This window comes from Quercus lobata, chromosome 4, assembly GCF_001633185.2.
Source record: "Quercus lobata isolate SW786 chromosome 4, ValleyOak3.0 Primary Assembly, whole genome shotgun sequence".
In the NCBI taxonomy this organism is placed as follows: domain Eukaryota; kingdom Viridiplantae; phylum Streptophyta; class Magnoliopsida; order Fagales; family Fagaceae; genus Quercus; species Quercus lobata.
Window position 1 is genome coordinate 42,958,417 of NC_044907.1, and position 23,713 is coordinate 42,982,129.

A 23,713-nucleotide genomic window follows, 5' to 3' on the forward strand; every position below is an offset into this window, starting at 1 on the left:
ATTTTTTACTAAAACTTCCAAAATACCCCTATACATTCAACCCTTTATTTTAAAATATGGATCTAATAAAAATATTTTCATAAAATGATTCCATTCAATTCCCTCTATGTTACTCCAAAACAAGATTACTTACATTCCATTCATTTTCATTCTTTTCCATTCCTTTATTTTAAAACATCCAATCAAAGTTACTTAATTCCATTCTATTTCATTATTTTCCATCCTTACTCAAAATTTTGATTCTATTCTCTTAAATGATTTGATTGTTGAGAAGGTACTACTAGAATTGAAGGAGCCAACTAATGCAAAACGGGCTCTGGCTTTTTTCCATTGGTCAGCACAAAGGAAAAAGTTTGTACATGGGAATTGGTCTTACTATATCACAATTCATATTTTGGTTCAAGCATGACTACTTATGGATGCTCGAGCATTGCTTGAATCAGTTTTGAAAAAAAATGTAGGGAGCCCTTTGAGAATTTTTAGTTGTGGATTCTCTACTTTGAAGTTACAAGATTATTGTTTCAACTCCATTTGTGTTTGATTTGTTAGTATAGGCATATGCTAAACTCAGGATGTTTGAGATTGCTTTTGAAGTCTGTTGCTACTAGGAAGAACGTGGCTTCTCTTCAAGCCTTATAAGTTTCAATACTTTGATTCATGTTGTTCAAAAATCTGATCAAGTCCCTCTAGTTTGGAAGATTTATGAGCATATGATTCAAAAAAGAAAATATCCAAATGAGGTAACAATCCAAACCATGATAAGCGCATTGTGCAAGGAAGGGCATTTGTAGAAATATGTCAACATATTGGACCAGATCCATGGTAAGAGATGCTCTCCTTCAGTGATTGTTAATACCTGTTTGATCTTAAAGATTTTAGAGGAGGGAAGAATTGAAGATTGTATGGTATTATTAAAGAGAATGTTACAAGAGTATGGTTCTTGATACAACTGCTTATTCACTAATTGTTCATGCCAAAGTAAAGCTTGGGAATTTGGAGTCAGTGTGGAAAGTGTATGAAGAAATGCTTAATAGAGGTTTACAAGAAAATCCTTATATCTATACTTTGTTTATAGGAGTACATTGTAAAGGGGGAAGAATAGCAAAAGAATATTGCTTAACCCACTTATTCATTTGTGATTATTTTTGTCATTGGGTTTGGTACACCTCGTTTCATGTGTATCGGTTACAGTCTTGTATATATGAAGCAAGGCTTTGTGCAATAACATAGTTTTTCTCCTTTTTTTACACTTAGTAGTCACACAATCTCTCCATGAGAGAGAGAGAGAGAGAGAGAGAGAGAGAGAGAGAGAGAGAGAGAGAGAGAGAGAGAGAGAGAGAGAGAGAGAGAGAGGAGAGAGAGAGAGAGAGAGAGAGAGAGAGAGAGCTTAACAAAAAAAAAAAAAGGACAAAAGAGAAGACAAACCCCACACATAAAAGTTGACTGGAATAAGCTTGATTGATTGTTTTCTTCTTCTTCACCATTGTCTTTCCCTTTAAAAAATTTATTTCTCATTTATTTGCTTTTGGTAATATTGTTTTAAATAAGGAAAGATGTAACTGAATTAATATTCAAGTAAAGTGAATTTAAGATGCAAATCATATTTTATATATATATATATATATATATATATTTCTCAAATTTCTAGACATTCATTTTAAAAAAACAAGTATTTTTCAGTTAACTTTCAAATTTTAGACGACTTGATTTATTTATATCCTATAACAAAATATCCTAATTTAACATAAGAATTTGGAAATGAAAAGTAAAATTATCCAAATCCTTTCTTATTCCTTAAACACATATATAAATTACTATCCAGTACAAGCCAAAAAATACAACACCACACCCAAAAAAAAAAAACAAAAAAGGATACAACTTTATATTGATACAATAATTCAATTTTCAAATTGAATATGTAATTGTTTATTTTAGTTTATTAAATGATTAAAATTATCTATGAATAACTAAGCAAGTCTCTAAAAAGTAACTCAAGGAGATCGTTCAAACATCATCCGTCGACTTAGAAAGAAACTTATGCATGATTGGGCGTGCTTTGCACATGGCCTCCAATGGCATGGCTTTAGGCATAGTGATCCCACTGCCTTCATTTATGTCAACTTCTTTTGTAGTAACCCTTTCCCACTCAAAACTTTGAATCAACGAACCCAAAGTTAGGCTCACTGTACGTTGGGCGAGGCCCGCCCCAGGACAAGCCCTCCTCCCAATCCCAAATGGCATTAGCTTATGTCCTTCAACCTCACCATTTTCAAACCTCTCAGGCTTAAAACTAGTTGCATCATCCCACACCTTAGGATCTCTATGTATGGCCCATGCATTGACCAATAACATTGTGCCACTTGGTACATCATATCCTTCAATGGTGCAATCAGCGGAGGACATATGGGGTACTAACAATGGTGTTGCTGGATACAATCGAAGAGTTTCTGAGATAATACTTTGAAGGTAGGGTAATTTGGAAACATCTGATTCCTCAATCAATTTCTCTTCTCCAATTTGACTATCTATCTCATCTCTAGCCTTCTTCAATATATTAGGATGATTTAGTAGATTAGTCATTGCCCACTCTAATGTAACTGATGACGTATCAGTCCCAGCCAATAACAATACCTGTGCATTATACATGAGGTGTTTAGAATAGAACAAAAATATATTACATAAAAACGGTTTGTTTATATATGTCATGGGACATTTTATTTGATAAATTGTACATAACTAGTTAGCCTAATGTTATTGTGGATTTTTTTTTTTTTAGGACTAAGTGTCTGTTTGAGATTCGCTTATTTTGCTGAAACTAAAAACTTTTTTGCCCAAAGTAGTGTAAATAAAGGTCAAATTTAACTGAAATAACATAGTAAAACTCATTAATAGTGCCAAAAAATACAATGAGACTCATAAATAGTAAAAAAATAAGCTGAATAATAAAACAGACTGACTTTTTAATTTGGAGCAAAACGAATCCTAAGAATGTCACTTTTTCGCACTAGACAGCAATTTCGATGGAGCTACTAAAGAAAAATAAAACAGAAAATTGCATGACTGCTTTTTAAGATGCAAAAATCAAACAAAACCTTGATTTCCTAGTTTTCTCAATAAGAGATGAAGCACTATTGAGTGCACTTACCAATATAAGCCCCTTGATGAGTTGGTCTGTGTAGTAGTCTGGCTGCGATTTTTGCAAAGAAAGCAAATGGTCAATCATAGTGTTACCCTCTTCCTCCTTACGCCTTTGCTCATCAACAAGTGCTTGCAAGATCTCATCCGTCCTCTTGGAGAGACTCTTCAACTTCTTCTCCAAACCTCCATAATCCATCCACCGCAAGATGGGTACAAACTCCGCTGGATTTGATGCCCCTCCTAACCTTGTTGACTCTTTTAATATCTGCCTAAACTGTCTCGCTTCTTCCTCGTCCTTCACGTCCTCACCGTACCTGTAGTACCGTTTCCCTGCCACCATTCTCATTATGGTGTTAAATGTCATCTCCGAGAACATTGATTGTAGCTCCACCTTGGCGAAACCGTGGCAAGAATTGCGTGACAGGTTGCGTAGCAAGTGCTTCATCTCGTCCCTTCGGATGCCTAAGAACTTGTTGAGGCGATTGCTTGAGAAGATTTCAAGGGTACTAATGCGGCGGAGGTTGCGCCAGTGATCGCCATATGAGGATTGTGATAAGGTGGTGTTGTTGTAGGCAATGTGCTTGCCTAATAGGAGGGGAGGACGGTCGGCTAATACTATGTCATTCTTTGTGAAGCATTCTTCAACTGCTGATGGGGATGACACAATGACCACAAGTTGTGAACCAAATTTGAGTGAGAATATTTGACCATATTTTTGTGAGAGGGAATGGAAAGTACGGTGGAGTGGTTTTTTAATGATATGGAGATGGCCTATAATTGGAAGAGAAGGTGGGCTAGGTGGGAGTTGTTTTGGTCGAGTAGTTCTTGTTTTGACGATGAGCTTGGTAGCAACAAGAAATATGAGAAGAGTGAGAGACAAATATAGTAAGATGGCTACCATGTCTACTTTTTATGATATTTTGATACTGAAATGATTTCTGATGCTCTGTGATTGAAGATGCATGCACATGGTCACTACATATTTATAGGGACTAGCTACTAGCCAGTTAGTGTTAGAATATCATCACTGTACACCAAATACGTTTTGGAGTTTGGACGGCTGTTTCACGTTTTGGAGTTTGGATGGTTGTTTCACGTTTCACATATTGAAGTCATGTTTTTTGTAGTTCCAGTGCCTCACGTTACTTACTGCTTACGGTCTCACACAAGATTATTTTCTTTTCTCTCATTTGATTTGCGTCACTGTGTACGTAATTGCATAGTTCGTAAAAAAAAAGAGTACGTAATTGCATTTGGCTTTGCATGCATGTTTATATATACTTATGGAAAATGTTAAGGACATAAAAAAATCTCATAATTATTGTCACAATTAATTTATCAAATAACAAGTTGTGAATGGTGGACGTCAAATAGTGGGTCTATATCTCCACCATTTATAACTCGTCACATGACGAGTTGTGGTAAAAGTTGTGAAATTTTTTGTATTTCTAGAATTGCCCTATATATATATAATGTTTGGATAAGGGGCAATAAAGAAATAGGAGATAGATTTTTAATTAGGAGTGTTCATCAAACCGCATAAATTGCACTAAAATTGCCTGCAAAATGGCATAACTACACTGCACTGCAAGTAACAGTGTATCGCACTACATGGTGCAGTGTGGTTTGTGGTTTTATAATAAAAAACCGCACAAACCGCACTGCACCCTTTCTATATATATTAATATATTTCTTTATTTTAATATTAAATATATTATTAATAATTTAATAACCCTAATTTTCAAAAAAATAAATAAATAGTTTGATAACCCTAGCAAGTGTTGACTAGAAAAACCAACCCAAAATAAAGAAAAACTAGCTTAGTTATTTAAAACTTGGCCCAAAAAAAATGGAAAAATTAGTTTTGGGCTGGGTAGGAAAAATTCAAAATTTGAAAAATATACCAACTTCAAACCGCATCTTATACATAACACTGCATATATGACCGCAAAAATGAGGTGCGGTGTGGTTATGGTTTTATTTAAACTCTAACCGCACCACACCGCACCGCATCGCATTGCACATGTGACCGCAAAAATAAGGTGTGGTGTAGTTATGGTTTTAGTTAAACCACACCGCAAAGTGCAATGCTAAAATTGGCCCAAAACCACACCACACCACATTGTGAACACCCATAGTTTAAAAGAAACAATGTTGTTTAAAAGAAAGAAAAAGCATTGTTGCCAACTTCCAAAATGGTGTAGTTTCGCCTAAAATCAAAGCGCAAAACACAAAACATTCCCAATTCAACTCATTCCCAAAATCTTTCACCAAAAACGCACACTGAGAGTTCCTTTGAAACATCTTCATTTTGTAGGGCAATTTCTCAAAACATAAAAGAATATGTCAACACATGAACGTATCACCTAACAACCTAAATTACCAAAATGTGTGGTTTTGTAAACTAAACTAGCCCTTGTTTGGGAGGATGGAATGGCATAAAATGGAAATGAATAAAAAAAAAAATTTTAGAATTTTCTTCTCTTCCCTTGTTTGGGAGTTTTAATGGAAAGAATGGAAAGTCTATTTCCTTGTTTGGGAGTTTAAGTAGGAGGGAATGAAATAGGTAAGAAGGAACACTCATTCCTCTCTATTTCCTTAAAATCTTAAATTTTCATTTCCCCGAAATTAGGAGGAATGGGAGGAAATGAAATTAGATTTAATGAATTTTTTACTCAAACTTCCAAAATACCCTTATATATTCAACCCTTTATTTTAAAATCGGGGTCTAATAAAAATATTGTCATAAAATGATTTCATTTCATTCCCTCTATGTTACTCTTAAACAAAATTACTTATATTCCATTCTTGTATATGGGGGGCCTTTTTGGCCCAAAACGGATATAATGATGCCGATCCAGTGCCTCACGTTACCGACTACTTTCGATCTCACACAAGATTTTTTTCTTTTCTCTCATTTGATTTGCGTCACTGAGCACGTATTGCATTTGGCTTTTCATGCATGTTTATATATACATATGGAAAATGTTAGGGACATTAAAAAATCTCACAATTATTGTCACAACTTATCAAATAACAAGTTGTGAATGTTGGACGTCAAATGGTGGGTCTACATCTCCACCACTCATAACTTGCCACATGACGAGTTGTGACAAAAGTTATGAAATTTTTTGTATTCCAAAAATTGCCCTATATATATATATATATATATATATATATATAATGTGTGGATAAGGGGCAATAAAGAAATAGGAGATAGAGTTTTAATGATAAAACTTAAGCATCTCTCCTCTGCGTAGGAGTTCTCTCTCTCATTCAATGAGTATTTTCTCTCCTTTAGGATATCCTAAGGGCTAGCTTTTTCCTTTTCCCTTCCTTACACACCATCATGGCAGACAATGTGATAAACAATCTAGACAGCATGAAGTTGACCTCAGAAGAAGAAGAAATGATCACAGTTTCAGATGAAGGTTGAAAGGATGAGATATAGAGAGTTGCAACCTGAGTCTGATAGGGAAATTTCTTACGTGTAAACCTTTCAATAAGAGAGCGGCACTGAATACTTTGAGAAAAGCATGGGGCTTAGATGACAAGGTCCAGGTTATAGAGGTGGGATCAAGTATGTTCCAATTCAAATTCCAAACTGAATTTGACTTAGAAAGGGTGATGAAGGAGGGTCCTTGGACCTTTGACAATCAGGCGCTTATGTTGCACAAGCAGCAGAAAGGAATGACAGAAAATAATGTTAAGTTTAATTCAATGTCCTTATGGGCCCAGATTTGGGGAGCAACCTTTGATAGGTTCTCTCTTAAGGTGACAACGGAAGTGGGAAGCAAGATGCAAGTAGTGGAAGAAGTTGAAAAAAGGCAAAAACAAGAGGCTCAAAGTATTTTCATGCAAGTCAAAGTCTCTATTCCAATCTTAAAACCATTCCGAAGAGGGAGTCATATTGCAGGATTAGATGGGGGTTGTACTTGGGTTACATTCAAGTATGAGAGACTTCCTATGTTCTGTCACTATTGCGACTTACTAGGACATGATATTTGACATTGTGCAAGCCATTACGCTACGTTGAAGAATGGGAAGGAGGTGGTCTATCAATATGGAGATTGGTTAAAAGCTTTGGGTGCTCATAATGGGTCACTATCCAAGAGGAAGCCAAATCAGTCTACTCCAACTGATGAAGCCGTCAAGGAGATAAAGAAGGGTACCGGTAGCCCCACTCCACCGTATAGCCTAGTGGCGGCGGTGGTTGCTAACTCTACAAACCCTACTGAAGGTGGAAGCCATGAGAAAGGAAAGTGTGTTAATCAAGGAACCGTTACAAACCTCCAGGTGGTTACCAATCTGAGAGAACGAGAAGATAGGGCAGTTACAGCAAGCTACCTAATAATAAGGAATTTATTTCGAAGGATCCAGCTGCACATGAGGAATTTCCAACTAGAAGTGAACCAATTAAAACTAGGCTTATTGAGGGAACTTATACACCTAAGCCTTAGTGGACTAGGATACTTTGAATGGACTGTGGGCCTGGGTCGTCAAAGAAAGGAGAACTAAAGGAAATATTGGGGAAAATGGCTTCATCACAGATTAATAAGGAGGAGGCAGTGGACGAAGTGGAGGTGCATGTGGAGAAGAAAGGGCGAATCCAGGATGATCAACTTATCATTGAAGCGATGGGGGTGTCTGAAGACCCTTGTCGATCACAATGAGGCTATTAAGTTGGAACTGCCAGGGGCTTGGGAACCCTTGGATAGTTCGAAACCTTTGCAAAGTTGTGAAGGATCAAGCTCCCATGGTGTGTTTCTAATGGAAACGTGGTTGGACAAAAAGGGTTTTGAGAAGCACTGTAGAGAAATACCTTTTCCCAATAAATTTGTTGTTAAGAAGCCCAATTCAGAAGAAGGCTTGGCATTGTTATGGAAAGCGGAGGTGAAGGTAGATGTCATTAATTTTATAGAAAATCAAATACTGGCAAAGGTGGTTGAAGAAGACAGTTTTCAATGGTAGCTGACTTGCTTTTATGGATGGCCAGAACACAATCAAAAAGTTAAGTCCTAGGCTCTCTTATCTCATCTTTCGACATTTGTCGACGAGCCATGGCTATGTATAAGAGACTTTAATGCCATATTACACTATACAGAGAAACAAAGTCTACGACCTCCCTTATATAATCAAATGGATGATTTTTGGATTGCATTGGAGCGGTGCAACTTGGCTGACCTGGGTTTTTCCGACTACCCATTCAACAATAAGTGACCTGGACAAGCAAACACAAGGCAGCGACTAGACCGGGCTATGGCTAACGTGGAGTGGAGTTTGAAATTCCCAACTAGCACAGTCACACACCTTTTCTCTCAAGCCTCTGACCATCTGCCAATTATTCTTCAGACCAAGATTGATAGGCGCACAAACTTAAGGAGAAAAAATGGATTTAAGTTTGAAGAAGCATGGCTACTTTGGGATGATTGTGAAGATGTGGTCAATCAAGCGTGGAGTACACATAGAGATGCAACCTTGGCTCTAAGTGATGTTAAGGAAAAAATCACACGGGGTGGGGCTGACTTGTATGCATGGGGTGCTGCTAAAACGACTCCGGAGACGGAAAGGATCAAAGTACTACAAAAATAGGTGGAACTCTTCACCAAAAGTGAACTGACAGAAGCCACAAAAGTTGATTTTGTCTCAGTCAGTAAAGAGTTGGATGACCTCTTGCTCAAATAGGAAATCTATTAGGCACAATGCTCTCGCATTTCTTAGCTAAAACATGAGGATAAGAATACCAAGTATATCCATTCCAAAGCTTCACAACGACGACGAAGAAATCTTATATAAGGGATCAGAAACCAAGAGAATATTTGGCTAGAGGAGATAGAAGATATTGCAGATATGGCCATTCATTACTTTAAGAACATATTCAAGTCAGGTGCATGTGACAGGTTGGAAGAATGCCTTGATGCAATCCCTCACAAGGTGATGAATGATATGTAGGCAATTTTGTCTAGGGAATATAGCACAGAAGAAATTAAAGAGGCATTATTCTAAATGGGACCAACAAAGGCTCCTAGACCCAATGGTATGAATGCTTTCTTTTATTAAAAATTTGGCATATTGTTGGTAATAATATAATTAATGCCATAGTTTTAAAAACCGGCCAAGATCGGTCGGTTCAACTGGGAACCGGATAGTAATCTAGTCCAGTTATGCTTAAAAACCGAAAATGTAAGAAAAATTGGATTTAATCGGTAACCGTCGGTTCAACTAGAAAAACCGGAAACTAGGATGGTTTAACCGGTTTTGCAAAATTGATGAAAGAGATCTAAAATGGAGCTTTATTTTGCAGAAAAATCTTCTTTTTTCTCAAATCTGCTAGTCTAAGTGGGTAAGGACAGATTTTTTTCTATAAAAATCTTCTTTTTTCTCAGATTTGCTAGGCTTGAGAGAGTGAGAAAATTACTAAATGCTTATGCTTGGTGTTGAAACCAGCCTCTTAGACTGGTATGATTCATCCACAGCTTTTCAGTGAGACAGGAAATAAGAGGAGCTGATGGAGATCAACTTCCACAGAGAGGCAGAGAGAGAGAGAGAGAGAGAGAGAGAGAGAGATGGAGGTACTAGAGCCTGGAGGACAAAACAATGAGAATGAAAAAAATAAAAGTTTCTGATAGTAAACCGTGTGGGCCTGTGGGGTGCTAGATTTATGAAGGGAAATTTATAAAAATAGAAATAAAAAACCCATTAAAGAAGAGTATACGTGTGTGGTTGGGAATGGGATAGTGGATTGGTCATAAACTCATAATAATTAACAAGTCAGTGAGTTGTCTAGTCACTTGACTTTTTTTTGGGAGGGGGGGGGGTTAAATTTTTTTTTGAATAGATAAATAGTTAAAGTTGACTATTATTTATAAAAATAAAAATTTGAAACTTTAATAGTAAATTATTCTTTTTTTGTCAATAATTACTGACTACGAAAAAAAAAAAAAAGAAGAAGAAGAAGAAGAAGAAGGTAGTATGCATAAAAAGAAAAAAAATTCTATATTTTATATTTTCTTAAAATAATTTATTAAAATTCAAAATTCATATGAAAATTATTTAAATATTTAAATTATATTAATTATGACATCATTAGTTCGACCATCGGTCCAACCCCGATCAGACCATAAAACCAGTAATCAGTCTCTTTTTCGGTTCTTTGTTCGTTCTTGTTTTTAAAATCATGCTTTTAATACAACAAACTGTTTATGTTTACACATATTTTGTGGCCAAATGGGCCACATAGAACTAATTTTTAAAAAAAAGTTCAGCAAAATAGTACTATTTGTAAACTATGTAGTAGAATAACACGCTTTTTGGAACACATAGAACTCAATTTCATAGATATCGAGTTTCATGAGTAAATACCCATAATGGTATTTGATGATGTGATTTTTCTCAATAAAAATGTCATGTAAAACTCAATATTCAGAAAATTGAGTTCTGTGCAATGTAAAACTCAAAATATTGACTATCAAGTTTTTCGCAATAGTGTGGGCTTAATGGGTTATAGATTAGGTTAAAGCTACAAGGATTATTGAGTTTGGACTCAACTATTTAAAATTGTTGGGTCCAAATATCATAGGCAAACTATTGTGCAAATCCATAGGGACAGCACCGGTCATCTGTGGGGAAGACATAAAGTTGGTGGGTATGGGTAAACAAGGGCCATCTCAAGTAGGGGATGTGGGTGGGCAAATATCATCACGGGCTATACATGGAGATGGCCATGTGTCATCATGGGCAAAGGTGTGGGATGGACCTGCATCATTGTGGGCCATGGATGGCGATGGGCCGGATGTCATCACAACCCGTAATAATCATCGTTGGACTCCAAAGCATCTACAAACACAGGTTCTTTGTCCTCTAAGGTGTGCTCCTACTCGTGCGTGTGGCCAGGACTAGATCGATGTCCTCCATGGGCTCCACGCCCATCGACACCCACCACCTCACCCGCCACGTCCTGCAGTCGGTTCATTTGTGTTGCTCGCTGCATGCGCATTCTTTAGGTTCACCCGATTGAGCTCTTCCACAATTTTCTAGGTACGCATACTCTCGATGCAAATTGCGGAATTTGGCTCGCACATCCTTAGACTATCCTAAGCTATGACTCAAACCTATCATATAAGGGAGTAGTGTTAGTAGGTCGAACTAAAACCATGCAACTAGACAGAATTGGGAATAGAAGAAACATTGTAAACTTACCAAAATGTCCCAGTACGCCGTCTCTTGGGTAATAAAAAGTCGAGTGATGCAACAAAACTACTGAATATAATCATCACCATACTGCATGTCCCCTTCAAAGATCAGTGCATCGTGAACATGTTCAGCACGCTGAGCCCATAGCTCAATATAAACAACATGTTCTACAAACCAGTCTTTCTCCATCTTCCCTTGGAGTGTTATTTATGAAGCTCAATGAAAATATTAACAACTTTGGGTTGTCCTTGCTTCAACCCAAACTAACGGACGACACGGAAGAAGTGATGTTCCTCGACCACCCAAAAAAAAAAAAAAAAAAATTTAATGGGACGACAGACCTCCATATCTGTCGGCCTAAAATACAATATGCAATTAGGCAACCCAACACTGTACGACTCCCACACAATTTACAATAGTCAATAAAAGCAAGCAACCGTATTAACAATTTATTTACATGTAGTATTTATAAAAAAAATTACAACTTAGGAGTTCAATTTTTTTTTTTTAATAAATGCAATGGATTTGGCAAGTCTCCTGTTGTTTAAATTTGTTAAGTGGATATTAAAATTCTTACCATTTCAAAATTAAAACGTTTCATAGTTTTAACTTTTAAGCGTGTTTGCAAAATCCAAAGTTGCTTAGTATTTCTTTTTCTTTCTCTTTGCAATGCTCTACATAGATATCATATTGTTTGCGGACCCTAAGCAAAAGTGTGACCATGAAATACTAGGGTGCTAGCTAGCACTCGCATTAATTTTTCTAAGTTTTAGTTACTTTGCAAGGAAAATTAAATAACTTTTCTTTTGGACCAAATGGACTGACATGGACCAAAACTGATCAAATAGACCGAAGTGAAGCAAAACAGACCAAAGTAGTTCCAAAGGGACCAAAACAAATCGAATGGACCAAAATGGACCAAAGTGGACCAAATTTTTTTTTTTTTTTTTTTTTTTTAAATCCTCCATATACTAGATTTGCTCCACTTTATACATATGATATAGAGAATGAGGTCAAGAACGTGATAAATTATGTTTCATGAGATTAAGAAGATGATGGCAATGATCCTAAAAATGTTTAACTCTCTAATACAAATGCTTGACAAAATCAATATTTATGGTGCCCACTCCATGATGGTTGCTCTCTATCATTAGGCTAAAACACTAATTAGTTTTGTTGGTGTAGGGGGAATTCGAATCTCATATCTCTTATTTTTATGGCAAGAAATTTTACCGAGTTAAATAGAACCCACTTCTCATTCAATATTTAAATTATATGTTTGTTTATTTATGTTTGTATATATGTTTATGTTCATGTTAGTTAATAAAGAAAAATGTTTGTATCATAAGTTAAATTTTTATGTAGTGCAAAATAAATAAATAAATAAAAGCTTGAAAATTTAAATTTGACTCTGAGCTCCTTGAATTACACTTGTAGTTGGCTCAGAACCCAACTATTCAAACAAAGGGTCAGTCTCGAATCCTATTTCTCTTCATATTAATGGAGCAAGAGAGTAATCAAAATGAGTTATTTAACTTTAATAAGACAAATGGTCAACCACAATAGTAATGAATTTTAAAGGACAATATATTGGGAAATGCTAACAAGTGCCCTTAGAGCACTGGTTAAGAATCCAATTAAAGAAAATTTTTACAAATGGTCAACCACAATAGTAATGAATTTTAAATGACAATATATTGGGAAATGCTAACAAGTGTCCTTAGGGCACTGGTTAAGAATCCAATTAAAGAAAGTTTTTATGGGGGAAAAAAAAAAAACAATTAATGTTTTGCCAGTTTTTTTCATTTCCCATAAAAATAATGTCAAAACTTTCTTTAACTGGATTCTTAACCAGTGCCCTAAGGACACTCGTTAGCATGACCCTATAATATTTAAAGAATGTGAGTCGACCATGCATAGCACGAGTAATTGATAGTGTCTGTAAGACTGTAACAATGTCAGTAATATGTGGGAGCTACAATGTGAGAATTTAATTATATATGGCAGACCAAATGTGGCAATCATATTCATACCCAAAGATAGGTATATGAGTAAACATAAAATGACAGTAAAGAAAGAAACTATGATAAAAAATTAAACTAATAATTAAGGAAAACATCTTCAAAAAAAAAAATTATTTAATTGGATTATACCATTTTTTAATGTGGAATAACGAATTTTTATTTAAATTTAGTTTCCTATTCACATGATTCAACTAGGCTTCCTTACTGAGCATATTGTTAATTTTGTGGCATTTTATTCTTGCCTTCCTGTTCTATATGCTGCATTTTAAAATAACCGTATCAAAATTAATTGTTGTTTAAAATATTCAATGAAATATATGTTAACCATATTTTTGCATTACCAAGTTACTCAAAAATTTAATTAAATGATTATGGTACGAGATCTCAGAAATCTGATTAGCTTAATTGATAAATTGAATAGATGAAATCATCGAATAAAGTAATACAACCAAATTTGCATTCTACAATGAACGTACTATATAGAGAATTTGTTAACAATAAATGTAGAGTCAAAATATTTTTCACAACATATTTCACAATTGAAAAATGTTAAGGTGACAAGTTATTAATGTAGATATCAAAGTGGTGCCAATGATAGTCCAATATGAGAATCAATAACTTGCCAACTTAATAGTTTTGAAAAAAGTTGTGTAACATCATTTTATGTGTCAAAACTGCTTCTTCTTTTTTTTCTTTTTTCTTTTTTATAACAATGTGTCAAAACTGCTTAAGCCTGCAATATAGAAGACCATGAATATGGGTCCCTGCATAATTGGAGAAGTAAAATAGATGAGCATACAAAGGAAAGGATGACTCAACTTGCCCTTTATCACAATCTTATGAAAAACGATTAACAAATCCAAAACAGTATGACAATCAATAAATTATATGATTATCTTGACTCAAAGTGGAATCCCAAAGACAATATAATTAATTTTATTTATGATACATAGAAGTTTAAAATTACAGTCTGTGTGTTCAATAGAGTAATTAAGTACCACCTAATTTCCTAAATTAGGCTACATAATCTTTACAATTAAATATCACAGGAAAGGCCTTTGCAACAAGTTCAGCTTTCCCACCCCATTTAATAAAGAATTATCATACTGTTGGCCAATTATCAAAGAATCATAGAACTTTGATAGATTAAAATGTTAATTGGCAAATACTTAAACCCAGATTTATATGCATGCAGGTAAACTGTCTGGCACCTAGTCAATATGACTATAGAATACTCATACTATATATGTCTGTTTCAAATTCTTCCGACCGTGCTTTCTTCTTGGGTTCGCACTAATCATGCAAGAGAAGGCATTGACCAGTTCAGAATCCTCTTCAGTTATAAGAATCTTGGCTTTACTTGGATCAGCAAGCAGGAGCTTTGCCACAAGGTATCCTGCAATTGACCAGGTCTGAAACAGGCGTGATTGTTTTCCGATGAACCTTCCTCTTTTAGTGTCATAATATTCAGGCCACTTATCTTGTGATATGCGTTTCTCAGCAACCTCAATAGCTTTAGCAGCAATTTCTGGCCTATCCATCTTTATGCAAGCAACTGTGAGCTGCAAAGACATCTTGAATGCGTTAAAACTTTATTTCTATTTATTAATAATTTGTTAAAACTTTCCCGATTGATTATGCATATCCATCCTGATGTGTATACAATCTGCAGAAAGTTAAAAAGATACACAAGACATTCTGAACAGTACAGGTGGTTATTGTCATCTGATTAGACCAGTGATTGTTAGTTGGATGCTCCTAAATAGGGCCAGATATTATGAAAAAAAGTGACCATACTGATACATAATAGATAATAGGTCCTCCAACCAATTGCATTTCATCAAGAAAGACCAAACAACCTTGAATTCCAGAAAGAGACATGAGTACTCCTCAAAACTGTAACTAATTATAACACTTTATGTGCATTCCCCACCACCCCCTGTTCTTTTTTTGGACTGACTATATTAATAAAACTAATTTCTCTCTTCAGGAAGAAAATGAAACAAACAACATATTTAAGAGTATTCCTAACTGGACCACAAGAACTAACCTGCCAGAGCAAAGTTGGCCAAGCACCTGCATTATGGTAGGACCAAGGCCTGTATCAAAAAAGAGAAACTGTGGCATGAAGGAAACAACAAAGTCAAAGAAAAAGTATATCATCATTTAGAAGCAAGATACATGATACATTACGTGTTCTTAGGATCACTGCCTGTGATAATCTGCCACTCCTGACCTTCAAGAGCAGGATAACAAATCTTAAGCGGCATACCAGCTACCAAATCTGCCCATTTGGCTTCAATGAGATCCAATATGGCATGTGATTGATCCATTGTTGCCAGACCACTCGCAACAGACCACAAGTTTCCTAGAGAAAAAAATCGAAAATCCATGTGAGCTGGTTGCAAGTTTCCAATTAGATAGCCACCTTTATTGGGCATCCATTCCACCAACCAAGGAGAAATCTGATCTGGGTATATATTGAACTTATTAACTGCATCATATGAGTACTCCTCAGTCTTATAACGATAAATCTCATTTAGTTTTTTCATATCAACCCAATAATACTCTCTAATATGGAATGACAGAGCTACTAGACGATTGTTCAGTGCCCGCAAAAGATCAGCTGATCCATCCTCAGGAGCAAGCATTTCACGAGCACAAAGTAACGCTGAATAAAAAAGTGCCTACAAGAACAAAAAGATCATCATCAGACTACTAAACTCTTTTTCTTGCATGCTCAGGTGAAACTGACTTTAGCACCAGGGGAAAGGTAAAAAGACAGGTAAAATTGCAAGATTTGGTATATTATAACCTTTACCGAACTGCAGCACAAGCAAATGTCATTAACCATTTGGGCACTCCTATCGTCCTTGACTACAACATTTCACTCTTTCCCAGAGAACAATTTCTAAGTAGCAGCTCTAACAATTCTGAAAGAAATTATCCCAATGTAGCATATCAATTGTGCCTCAAACATAGTGTTTGTTCACCTAAGGTTCCTTATATCTAGCTAATGGCTTGGACCTTGGGTAGGCCCCATTGGAGCACAGAAGAAGCTCCCCCAAAAACTCATTATGATCATTAGTTTAATAAACTCCACTCTTTCTTAATGTGAAGCAGCTCAATTTGAAATTCCGGAGAGCAAGAGATTTAAAAGTGAGAGCAAAGGATATTATCTACATCAACTTAACCGACAGCCTCAAGCAGGCTCAAAGCCTGTAAGACATTGTACCAGACTTGGGACCAGTTTAGGAGGTCTGAAACTTTTTAAAATATGAGAAGCTCAGTCTCTTTCAAAAGTAAATGATGAGGGAGACACAAGGAGATTTTTATTTAATTTAGTATTATTTATTTTTGAAAGTCCATTGTATTTTCATGTTTTAGGTCCTAGTAGTTTATTAGGCTATTAGTATTTTAATATATGGTAGTAAAGTTATTCTTGTAATAAGGCAATTAGAGTTTCCTACACCAATTAGAACTATGGTTTAGTTTTCTCTATAAGCAAACTATTGTACTCCTTTTGGAGATGATTTTTTACGAATGAAAAAAACAGCCTTTTGATTTCTTTGGTCTAGTGTCGACTCCTGCCAACCCTAGGTACTAACTTCTAGTGGTTTTTCTCGCTTGGTGCTGACTGCAAACAAGACTCTGACTCCTAGGTTTTATCCCTTTATTTTCTTGTCTTTCAATTTTACTGTTCAATTGTTCTGATTGCCTTGTGTCAGTAACGTTGCACTGAACTGAAAAGTCTCTTAAAAAGGACAAGCCACTTCACAAAATTGACAAAAAGCTCAAACACTTTTAGCTTACTAGACGAGATTTTTAAACGCTGAAGCAGCTACGAAAAAGCCCCACCAATGAAGACCTCATTAACAACTGCAACGTCCATGGATTAGCTATTCCCACTGCAAACCAAATTTTGGCTCCAAGAATCTAATCCAAATCTTTTTTCTTTTTTTTTTCTTCTTTTTTTGATTAGAAACAAACCAAACCAAATCTTTACACCAACAATAAAAGTTGAAGTCCAAAGCCCTTACTAGGGAAATCCGATTATTTTTCTTTTTCCACTTTTCTCTTTTTTCAAATCCATAAGATTTAAGATTTTATCCCTGAAATCATTCCAATGCTACTAGCACATGAACAGATTGAACTGCAACAATTTCTCTAGTCTCTAAGCATCTGATTTAAGCAAATAATCAAATCAATAGTAGCCAACCCTCTGACATTGTCTCTAATCTGTTTTTTTTGCTCAAGTGGCCTCTAGATTGTTAGGAATTTTAAAAAGAGACACAAATTTGTCGTCATCGAAATGGTCATATATGGATGGTTGTTCCCCATTATTTGATGTGGTGTCTTTGGAAGGAAAGAAATAGCAGGTGTTTTGAAGATAATGAGAGATCTAAGCCAGATCTCAAGTTATTCTTTTTTAGAACCTTAATGGACTAGTTGCCAGCATTGAGAAACCATTCTTTGTTTTCTATTCTTGGTTTACTTGATTTATGTAATTTAAGTATTTGATTGTATACCCCCTATACTTCGGTGTCTCTTTCTTCAATATTAATAAATCTTTATTATTTAAATAATAAATACATAAATAAATAGAGAGAGAGAGAGAGAGAGAGAGAATTACCTAGACATCATACAACATATATAACTTACTTTTCTGTGCGTGCATAAATCTCTCCACAATCAAAGCCTATAAGTAATCTATCAGATTTAATAATTCCATGAAAAGCAAATATATTTCACTGTCCTATCATTTATAGCCCAAAACATAACCAGCATATTCAGACTTATCCTATTTACAACAATACCAGACAAGAAATCATCTCTCAAGTTCAACTCAATGCCCACAATGATCTCCAAAGAACTTTAGAGTATGTATCGGATCATATTAAGTCCAAAATATACTATTAACTTATGCATGGGTGGAAGCAAGATATGTTCACATCTCTACATGCTGCAATAGAGCCGCTAACTAGTCAAAAGCCATTACCCCTTCCCCTCCCCCCTAAAAAACACACAAACACACCAAAAAATACAAAGCAAAAAAAACAAAAGGGGAGGCAAAGGCAAAAGGATGACTGATGAAATTGTTGAAATAAGCCAGCAAAACCAATTATTAGAGTTGGAAATTTTGAAAAGACTCCTAAAAAACACTACAACAACAAAGCTTTAGTTCCAAAACTGGGGCTATAAATCCTCAACAAACTAACCGAGCTTAGCCACATATATTGTTAAAATTCATAATAGAGTGACTAAATTTTACACTAAGCCATCAACCTACTACAACCCTCCTCCTTCTAGGCTTGAGATAGGCCATGAGATAATTTTTTGACACTTAAGCACTGATAAAAATGGAGTTTAATGCCAATAACAAAAACGGTGTTTATCATGGCTAAGATCATCTTCAACATCTAGGCTCCTTTAATGCAAACACATCTCCTAACTTCTTGGATAAGTGTCCCTGCCTTAATTACAGATCCATTACCAAGACAAAGCAATCATCTTTGTATTGCATAAAACACAACAAAATTATTTTTTACTTATTTTTATTTGGCAATCCATGATGCCCTAGGTCAGTATCTCCTTCATTCAGTTTGGTATCTTGATGCTCAAGTTTCATCCCACTCATCCCTAACAACATTTTTGTCATTTGCATATTATGATCTTACATCATTGTCCTTCTAATATAACATAACTTAATGCCTGTCTGAACCTCATAACCTGATCACCAATAATTTCATTTTATGTAAGAGATGATCTTCTTGAACCTCCTTTCCAGTGTTACAAAACAAGTAACCATCAACCAAACCCCTAACACTCCAAAATTATTCTCAAGAAACCAGTGTTTCTCCTTTAAGGATCAACAGAACCTTTTTAACCTCGTCAGTACACTGTATTTTTGTTAGTTTGTTGATAATACAAAATTATTAGCACTAGGTAACGCTTTTGAATTCCTTTGTGGAATGACAAGCCTCAACAAGCTTAAAATCTAATCTTTCAACCTCAATTACCCTTCCCAACTCCTATATCCATGTCAAGTTTTATAATCTTTATTCCATTAGAATTATTTAAAAGTTCATCAACATCTTTCCAATAACCAAGCTATGCTTTTTCTTTATTACTAATCATTAATTACTATAACAAAACATCAATTTTCATACCCCAGTGACACCAAAAAAATCCAGATATTCCTAAAAAGTAATTAATAGAAATCATTCAATGATTTTTGTCCTCTCTTCCTCCAAGTTTTCCAGCCACAAGCAATTGCTTCATGATCCAAAATCATGGTGTCTTCTGTAAATTATATCCAAGTGATCATGGAAGAATGATATGACATATGATATACCTGTATTTCTAGAGGGTGACCATGAATTCCCATTCGCCGATCTATCATGCAGGAACCATCTGTCACTAATAACGTAGGGAACATATCAAAACCATCAGCAATACATAGCCTTAAAATCATTTTAATTCCTGTTTGCACATCAACTCTCTCCTGAACAGACAGGTCCCCAGAGCATTTTCCATAGGCACGTAATAAAATAATCCACCATAATCCTGAAATGGACATAATATTACAAATACAGATTCAGCACCAGAAGGAACTAATGAATGAAAATATTTTCTTTTAAAGAAATGCCGTTGAGCTGAAGATAAAAATATTTACCAGAATCAACCGGTGCGACACGGCCAATTGCTGCCTCTCCAAAGTCAGGATCCAATACCTCTTCTGTTGCAGAATCATCACCATCCAAGGGAACTGTACGCACCTTGAAACTAGCTGGCATCAACCCTTGACCAGGACTGTGACAATCCATTGTTTTCTCCCAGCTCTGCAGTTCATGGCGCCATGGGTAATTAATAGGATGAATACATAAAAAAACAAGTACTTAATTATCTTATAAGGATAGTTAGTAAGATACCAACCTCTTACAAGAAATGTTCTCAAATGGGCATCAATTTTGAATTTGCAACCAAGATTTGCATATAAGCAGAATGTACATGTATAAGCTATCTATTTGATATTATGTTTCAAAAATAAATAAAAATCTGACAGAGTTTTGTATTGCAAAGCCACTGACATTCACACATTTACATATAAATAAGCAATTGTCTTATATTTATCATATCTACAGTTGTACATAAGGAAAGTTTCATTACAGAATCATGTCAGCAAGTTCATTTTGACAATTGCGTGCAAAGAAAGTTTCAAGTAGATGGTTCCAAAACAATAAATTACAATCTACTATAACAACTACTAATTGAATAAATGCATCTCTCACACACCCAAGGAAATAGTCAGGTGCTTGAAAAGCTCTAGACACCCTCATACACAAGCAAAAAAGACATCAAGAAATATGAGAGGAAAACAAATAACACAGAATTGAATTAATATGTGAATCAAACAATGGTGAACATAATGTAACTTGACAAAACAAGCTAGGTAAATGAATTGTTTCCGTTGTTAAGCAGTGAGTATTATGGAACAACTTCATAGGTTGATTTCTCTCCAGAAAGCGTTTGGTATTATATAGTCCTTTGCATTACCTGCAACTGAAGTGTATGAAGGATGAAGTTCCGAACAATATCATACTCCCCCTTCAATAAGAAAGCTATACCAGAAGGTATGAAATCCCGTATGAAAACTTGATCATAATTCAACGTGTTGGAACTTGTCGGGTCCTTTGCAGCTATTGTTCCAATAGGACTACCACAATAATACACCACAGATTCCCGGAGTAGGTCCCATGCTTCATCCTCAATGGAATCAACACTAATCTTGTGAAAGGTATCTCTTAGTGTACCATTTGCACTGTTAGATTTCAAACCCTCATTTTCTTGTTTCAAATGTTGAAGATCCTGAAACTCCAGAACATTTGGCGCATTCACCATACCATTAATGGGATTTAAGTTCTTTGCATTGTCAACAAACCATGCCCCATTTCCATCTTCCGTAGTTACCCCACTTACACTCTCGGATTTTTGGCATTTGCAAATTTGAAGCGAAGAAGGATCAGCTTTTTTATTGGGAACACCACTTCCTATCCCTCCAACTCCATACTGCAGCACACTTGAACACTTGAGAAACTGCAGATACCTTGAGGCCCTTCTCCTCGAACATTTTAAACGGAATTTAGAAGCATATATTGAATCTGACGTGCTAAAACATGAGTCACTATGAAATAGACGAGGTACAGCCCCAGACAAAACTTGCAGAACTGCTTCAGAAGTTCCCATTAATACAATTCTTCTATCAAATTAAACAAAAGTGTATTATACTCGAAATCCTTTTGGTCAAAAAGAATCCAAAATCTCCTATTTAATTCAAGACACCTGCATGGTACAAACTAAAATCAGAAACATATAAATCATCAACATATAAAGTTTTTTCAGAAGTGAATCTGTAATGTTTGAAATCGTGGGAAAAAAAAAAGAACTAAATCAATTGAGAAATGACAGCTGAAACATCAGATTATTATTGAACCTTAAAAGTGTAAAAGAACTGAATAATAATATGTATTACCCTCTATTTGGTAGCTGAGAAACAGAAAATCTAGACAAGCATAGAAACAAAAATACTAAATCAACGTTCTGATTGGTAAAGAACCCAATTCATATTATACCAAACAAACCAAAAAAAAAAAAAAAGTAGCAAATTGTGATATATAATCAGAATTTCAATTCATGAACAATCATTTCAAAGTGAAATTCAAATGAAACCAATATATACTACATAGTGAAATATTCCAACAAACAAAAACAAAAAAAAAAGTCAAATAGTAATCAGAATGTTCGGTATATAACAGCAAAGAAGAAAGAATGGCAGGTGAAAATGAAAACCCAGATGAATTAAAATCACAAAATAGCAAAAGAATAAGGTAATGAAAAAACAGAGAATACCCAATTGAAGAAACAAGAAAATCTTTGATGGGTGGCAAGCAAATAAGTCTGAGAATGAAGATGGTGCAAGAAAATAGGCGCTGTTTTTCTTGCGTTCCAAACGAAACTATGTAAAAGAATCAGAGACTCATATTAATCTTGTGAAAAATACTAAATAGTTGTGTTTGTAAAAGCAGACGTGTGATTATTAAAAAAAACACGTGAACAATGAATATTCTACTACACTTTTTCTGTCTGGTCCACATTTTAGCTAATATTTTTAATTATTGATTTATTTCCCTCCTCTTTTCTTCTTTTTTATTTTTAGGGAGCCGAATTTTCTTTTTTCTTTTTTCTTTTTTTAGCAAATTTTCAGCTATGCTAGATTTAAGCGTTCACCTTTTATATATATATATATATATATATCCTTTTTTTTTTAATCTTTTTCTCTTTTAGCAAATTTTCAACTATACTTGATTTAAATGGCCTTTTTCAACATGTTTATATTTTTTTTTTGTCAAATTATTTCAATTTCAATATATAAGAGCACTAAAATTGGATGTGTTAAATATTAAATTTTTAGCATTTAATATATTAAAAAGGCAAAGGACAAAAAGTGAGTTTCATTAAATGTGTTTTATCAATGTACAGTATCAAATGCTATTATAATTAGTTTGGAAAGAAACCTTTCAAATTTCTTCTATATATTTTTATTAAATAAAAATTTTGAAAATCTAGCCGTTGAATTGTATGTTTTTTATATTTATGTTCTTAATATGTATGTTAAATTTCATTCAAATTGAATGTTATTTACCATTTTATCAATAATTTTTTCTACAAAAACTTGAAATTTAAACATTTGAATATGCAATTATTGATTTTTTACTTTCTTAAAAATTTTCAAGCATAGAGGATATAATAAAAACATTAAATCCAATGGTTAGATTTTCAAAATTTACATCTAATAAAAAAATACGAAGTTTGAATTTTAAAATAAACATTTTCCATTACTTTTTTTATTCTTTATTTTCCTCTTCTCTCTCCTCTCTCACATGTCACTGATGCCAGGTCTCTCTACTTTTGTGGTTGAGTTTTTTTCTTTTTTCTTTTTAATAAAAGGTTGATCTTATTTTAGGTTATTTTAATGAGAAATGTATTTAATTATTGTCAAATACTATGTTAAAATAATAAAATACGTTTTTGTGTGTTAAAATAGCATTTCTTTAGCAAATTCAATACCAGTGTTTTAAAATATATATATATATATATATTTTCCTTTCTCTTTTCTATTTTCAGCAAATTTAAATATGCTTGATTCGAGTCACCCTTTTCAACTTGTTTTATATCTTTTGTTCATATTACTTCAATTCTAAACAATAGGACATCCAAAAATTTTATAGATGATAACGTGGTGGATAAAATTTTTGTGGGGGCACATATCTTTCAAATCTATTACACCCATTATCCAT

At 34.6% G+C, this 23,713-nt stretch overlaps 2 protein-coding genes and 1 pseudogene across 2 annotated transcripts; 1 reads left to right on the top strand and 2 right to left on the bottom strand.

The window, feature by feature from the left end:
• The first annotated feature begins 229 nt into the window (after positions 1-229).
• On the top strand, positions 230-1,230 carry LOC115985241 (annotated as a pseudogene).
• Positions 1,231-2,004: 774 nt separating this feature from the next.
• LOC115985242 (cytochrome P450 81E8-like) lies at positions 2,005-4,039 on the bottom strand. Its single transcript, XM_031108209.1, has 2 exons — positions 3,146-4,039; positions 2,005-2,631 (listed from the first exon to the last, which is right to left on the bottom strand). The coding sequence occupies exons 1-2, from the start codon at positions 4,037-4,039 to the stop codon at positions 2,005-2,007; spliced, it is 1,521 nt and encodes a 506-aa protein (XP_030964069.1).
• Positions 4,040-14,265: 10,226 nt separating this feature from the next.
• On the bottom strand, positions 14,266-22,422 carry LOC115983688 (neutral/alkaline invertase 3, chloroplastic-like). The gene is made up of 7 exons (XM_031106426.1): positions 22,266-22,422; positions 20,913-21,698; positions 20,032-20,197; positions 19,711-19,922; positions 15,549-16,042; positions 15,406-15,454; positions 14,266-14,917 (listed from the first exon to the last, which is right to left on the bottom strand). Exons 2-7 carry the CDS (start codon positions 21,600-21,602, stop codon positions 14,591-14,593), a joined length of 1,938 nt encoding a protein of 645 aa, XP_030962286.1. The 5' UTR covers positions 21,603-21,698; positions 22,266-22,422; the 3' UTR covers positions 14,266-14,590.
• Positions 22,423-23,713: the final 1,291 nt, after the last annotated feature.

Excerpts from the sequence above, each read along its gene's own strand:
- LOC115985242 (XM_031108209.1), bottom strand. The coding sequence starts at position 4,039 with ATGGTAGCCATCTTACTATATTTGTCTCTCACTCTTCTCATATTTCTT. Across the intron at positions 2,632-3,145 it reads TCATCAAGGGGCTTATATTG|GTATTGTTATTGGCTGGGAC; the intron begins GTAAGTGCACTC and ends TATAATGCACAG.
- LOC115983688 (XM_031106426.1), bottom strand. The coding sequence starts at position 21,602 with ATGGGAACTTCTGAAGCAGTTCTGCAAGTTTTGTCTGGGGCTGTACCT. Across the intron at positions 20,198-20,912 it reads TTCATACACTTCAGTTGCAG|AGCTGGGAGAAAACAATGGA; the intron begins GTAATGCAAAGG and ends CATGAACTGCAG. Across the intron at positions 19,923-20,031 it reads TGTCGCACCGGTTGATTCTG|GATTATGGTGGATTATTTTA; the intron begins GTAAATATTTTT and ends TGTCCATTTCAG.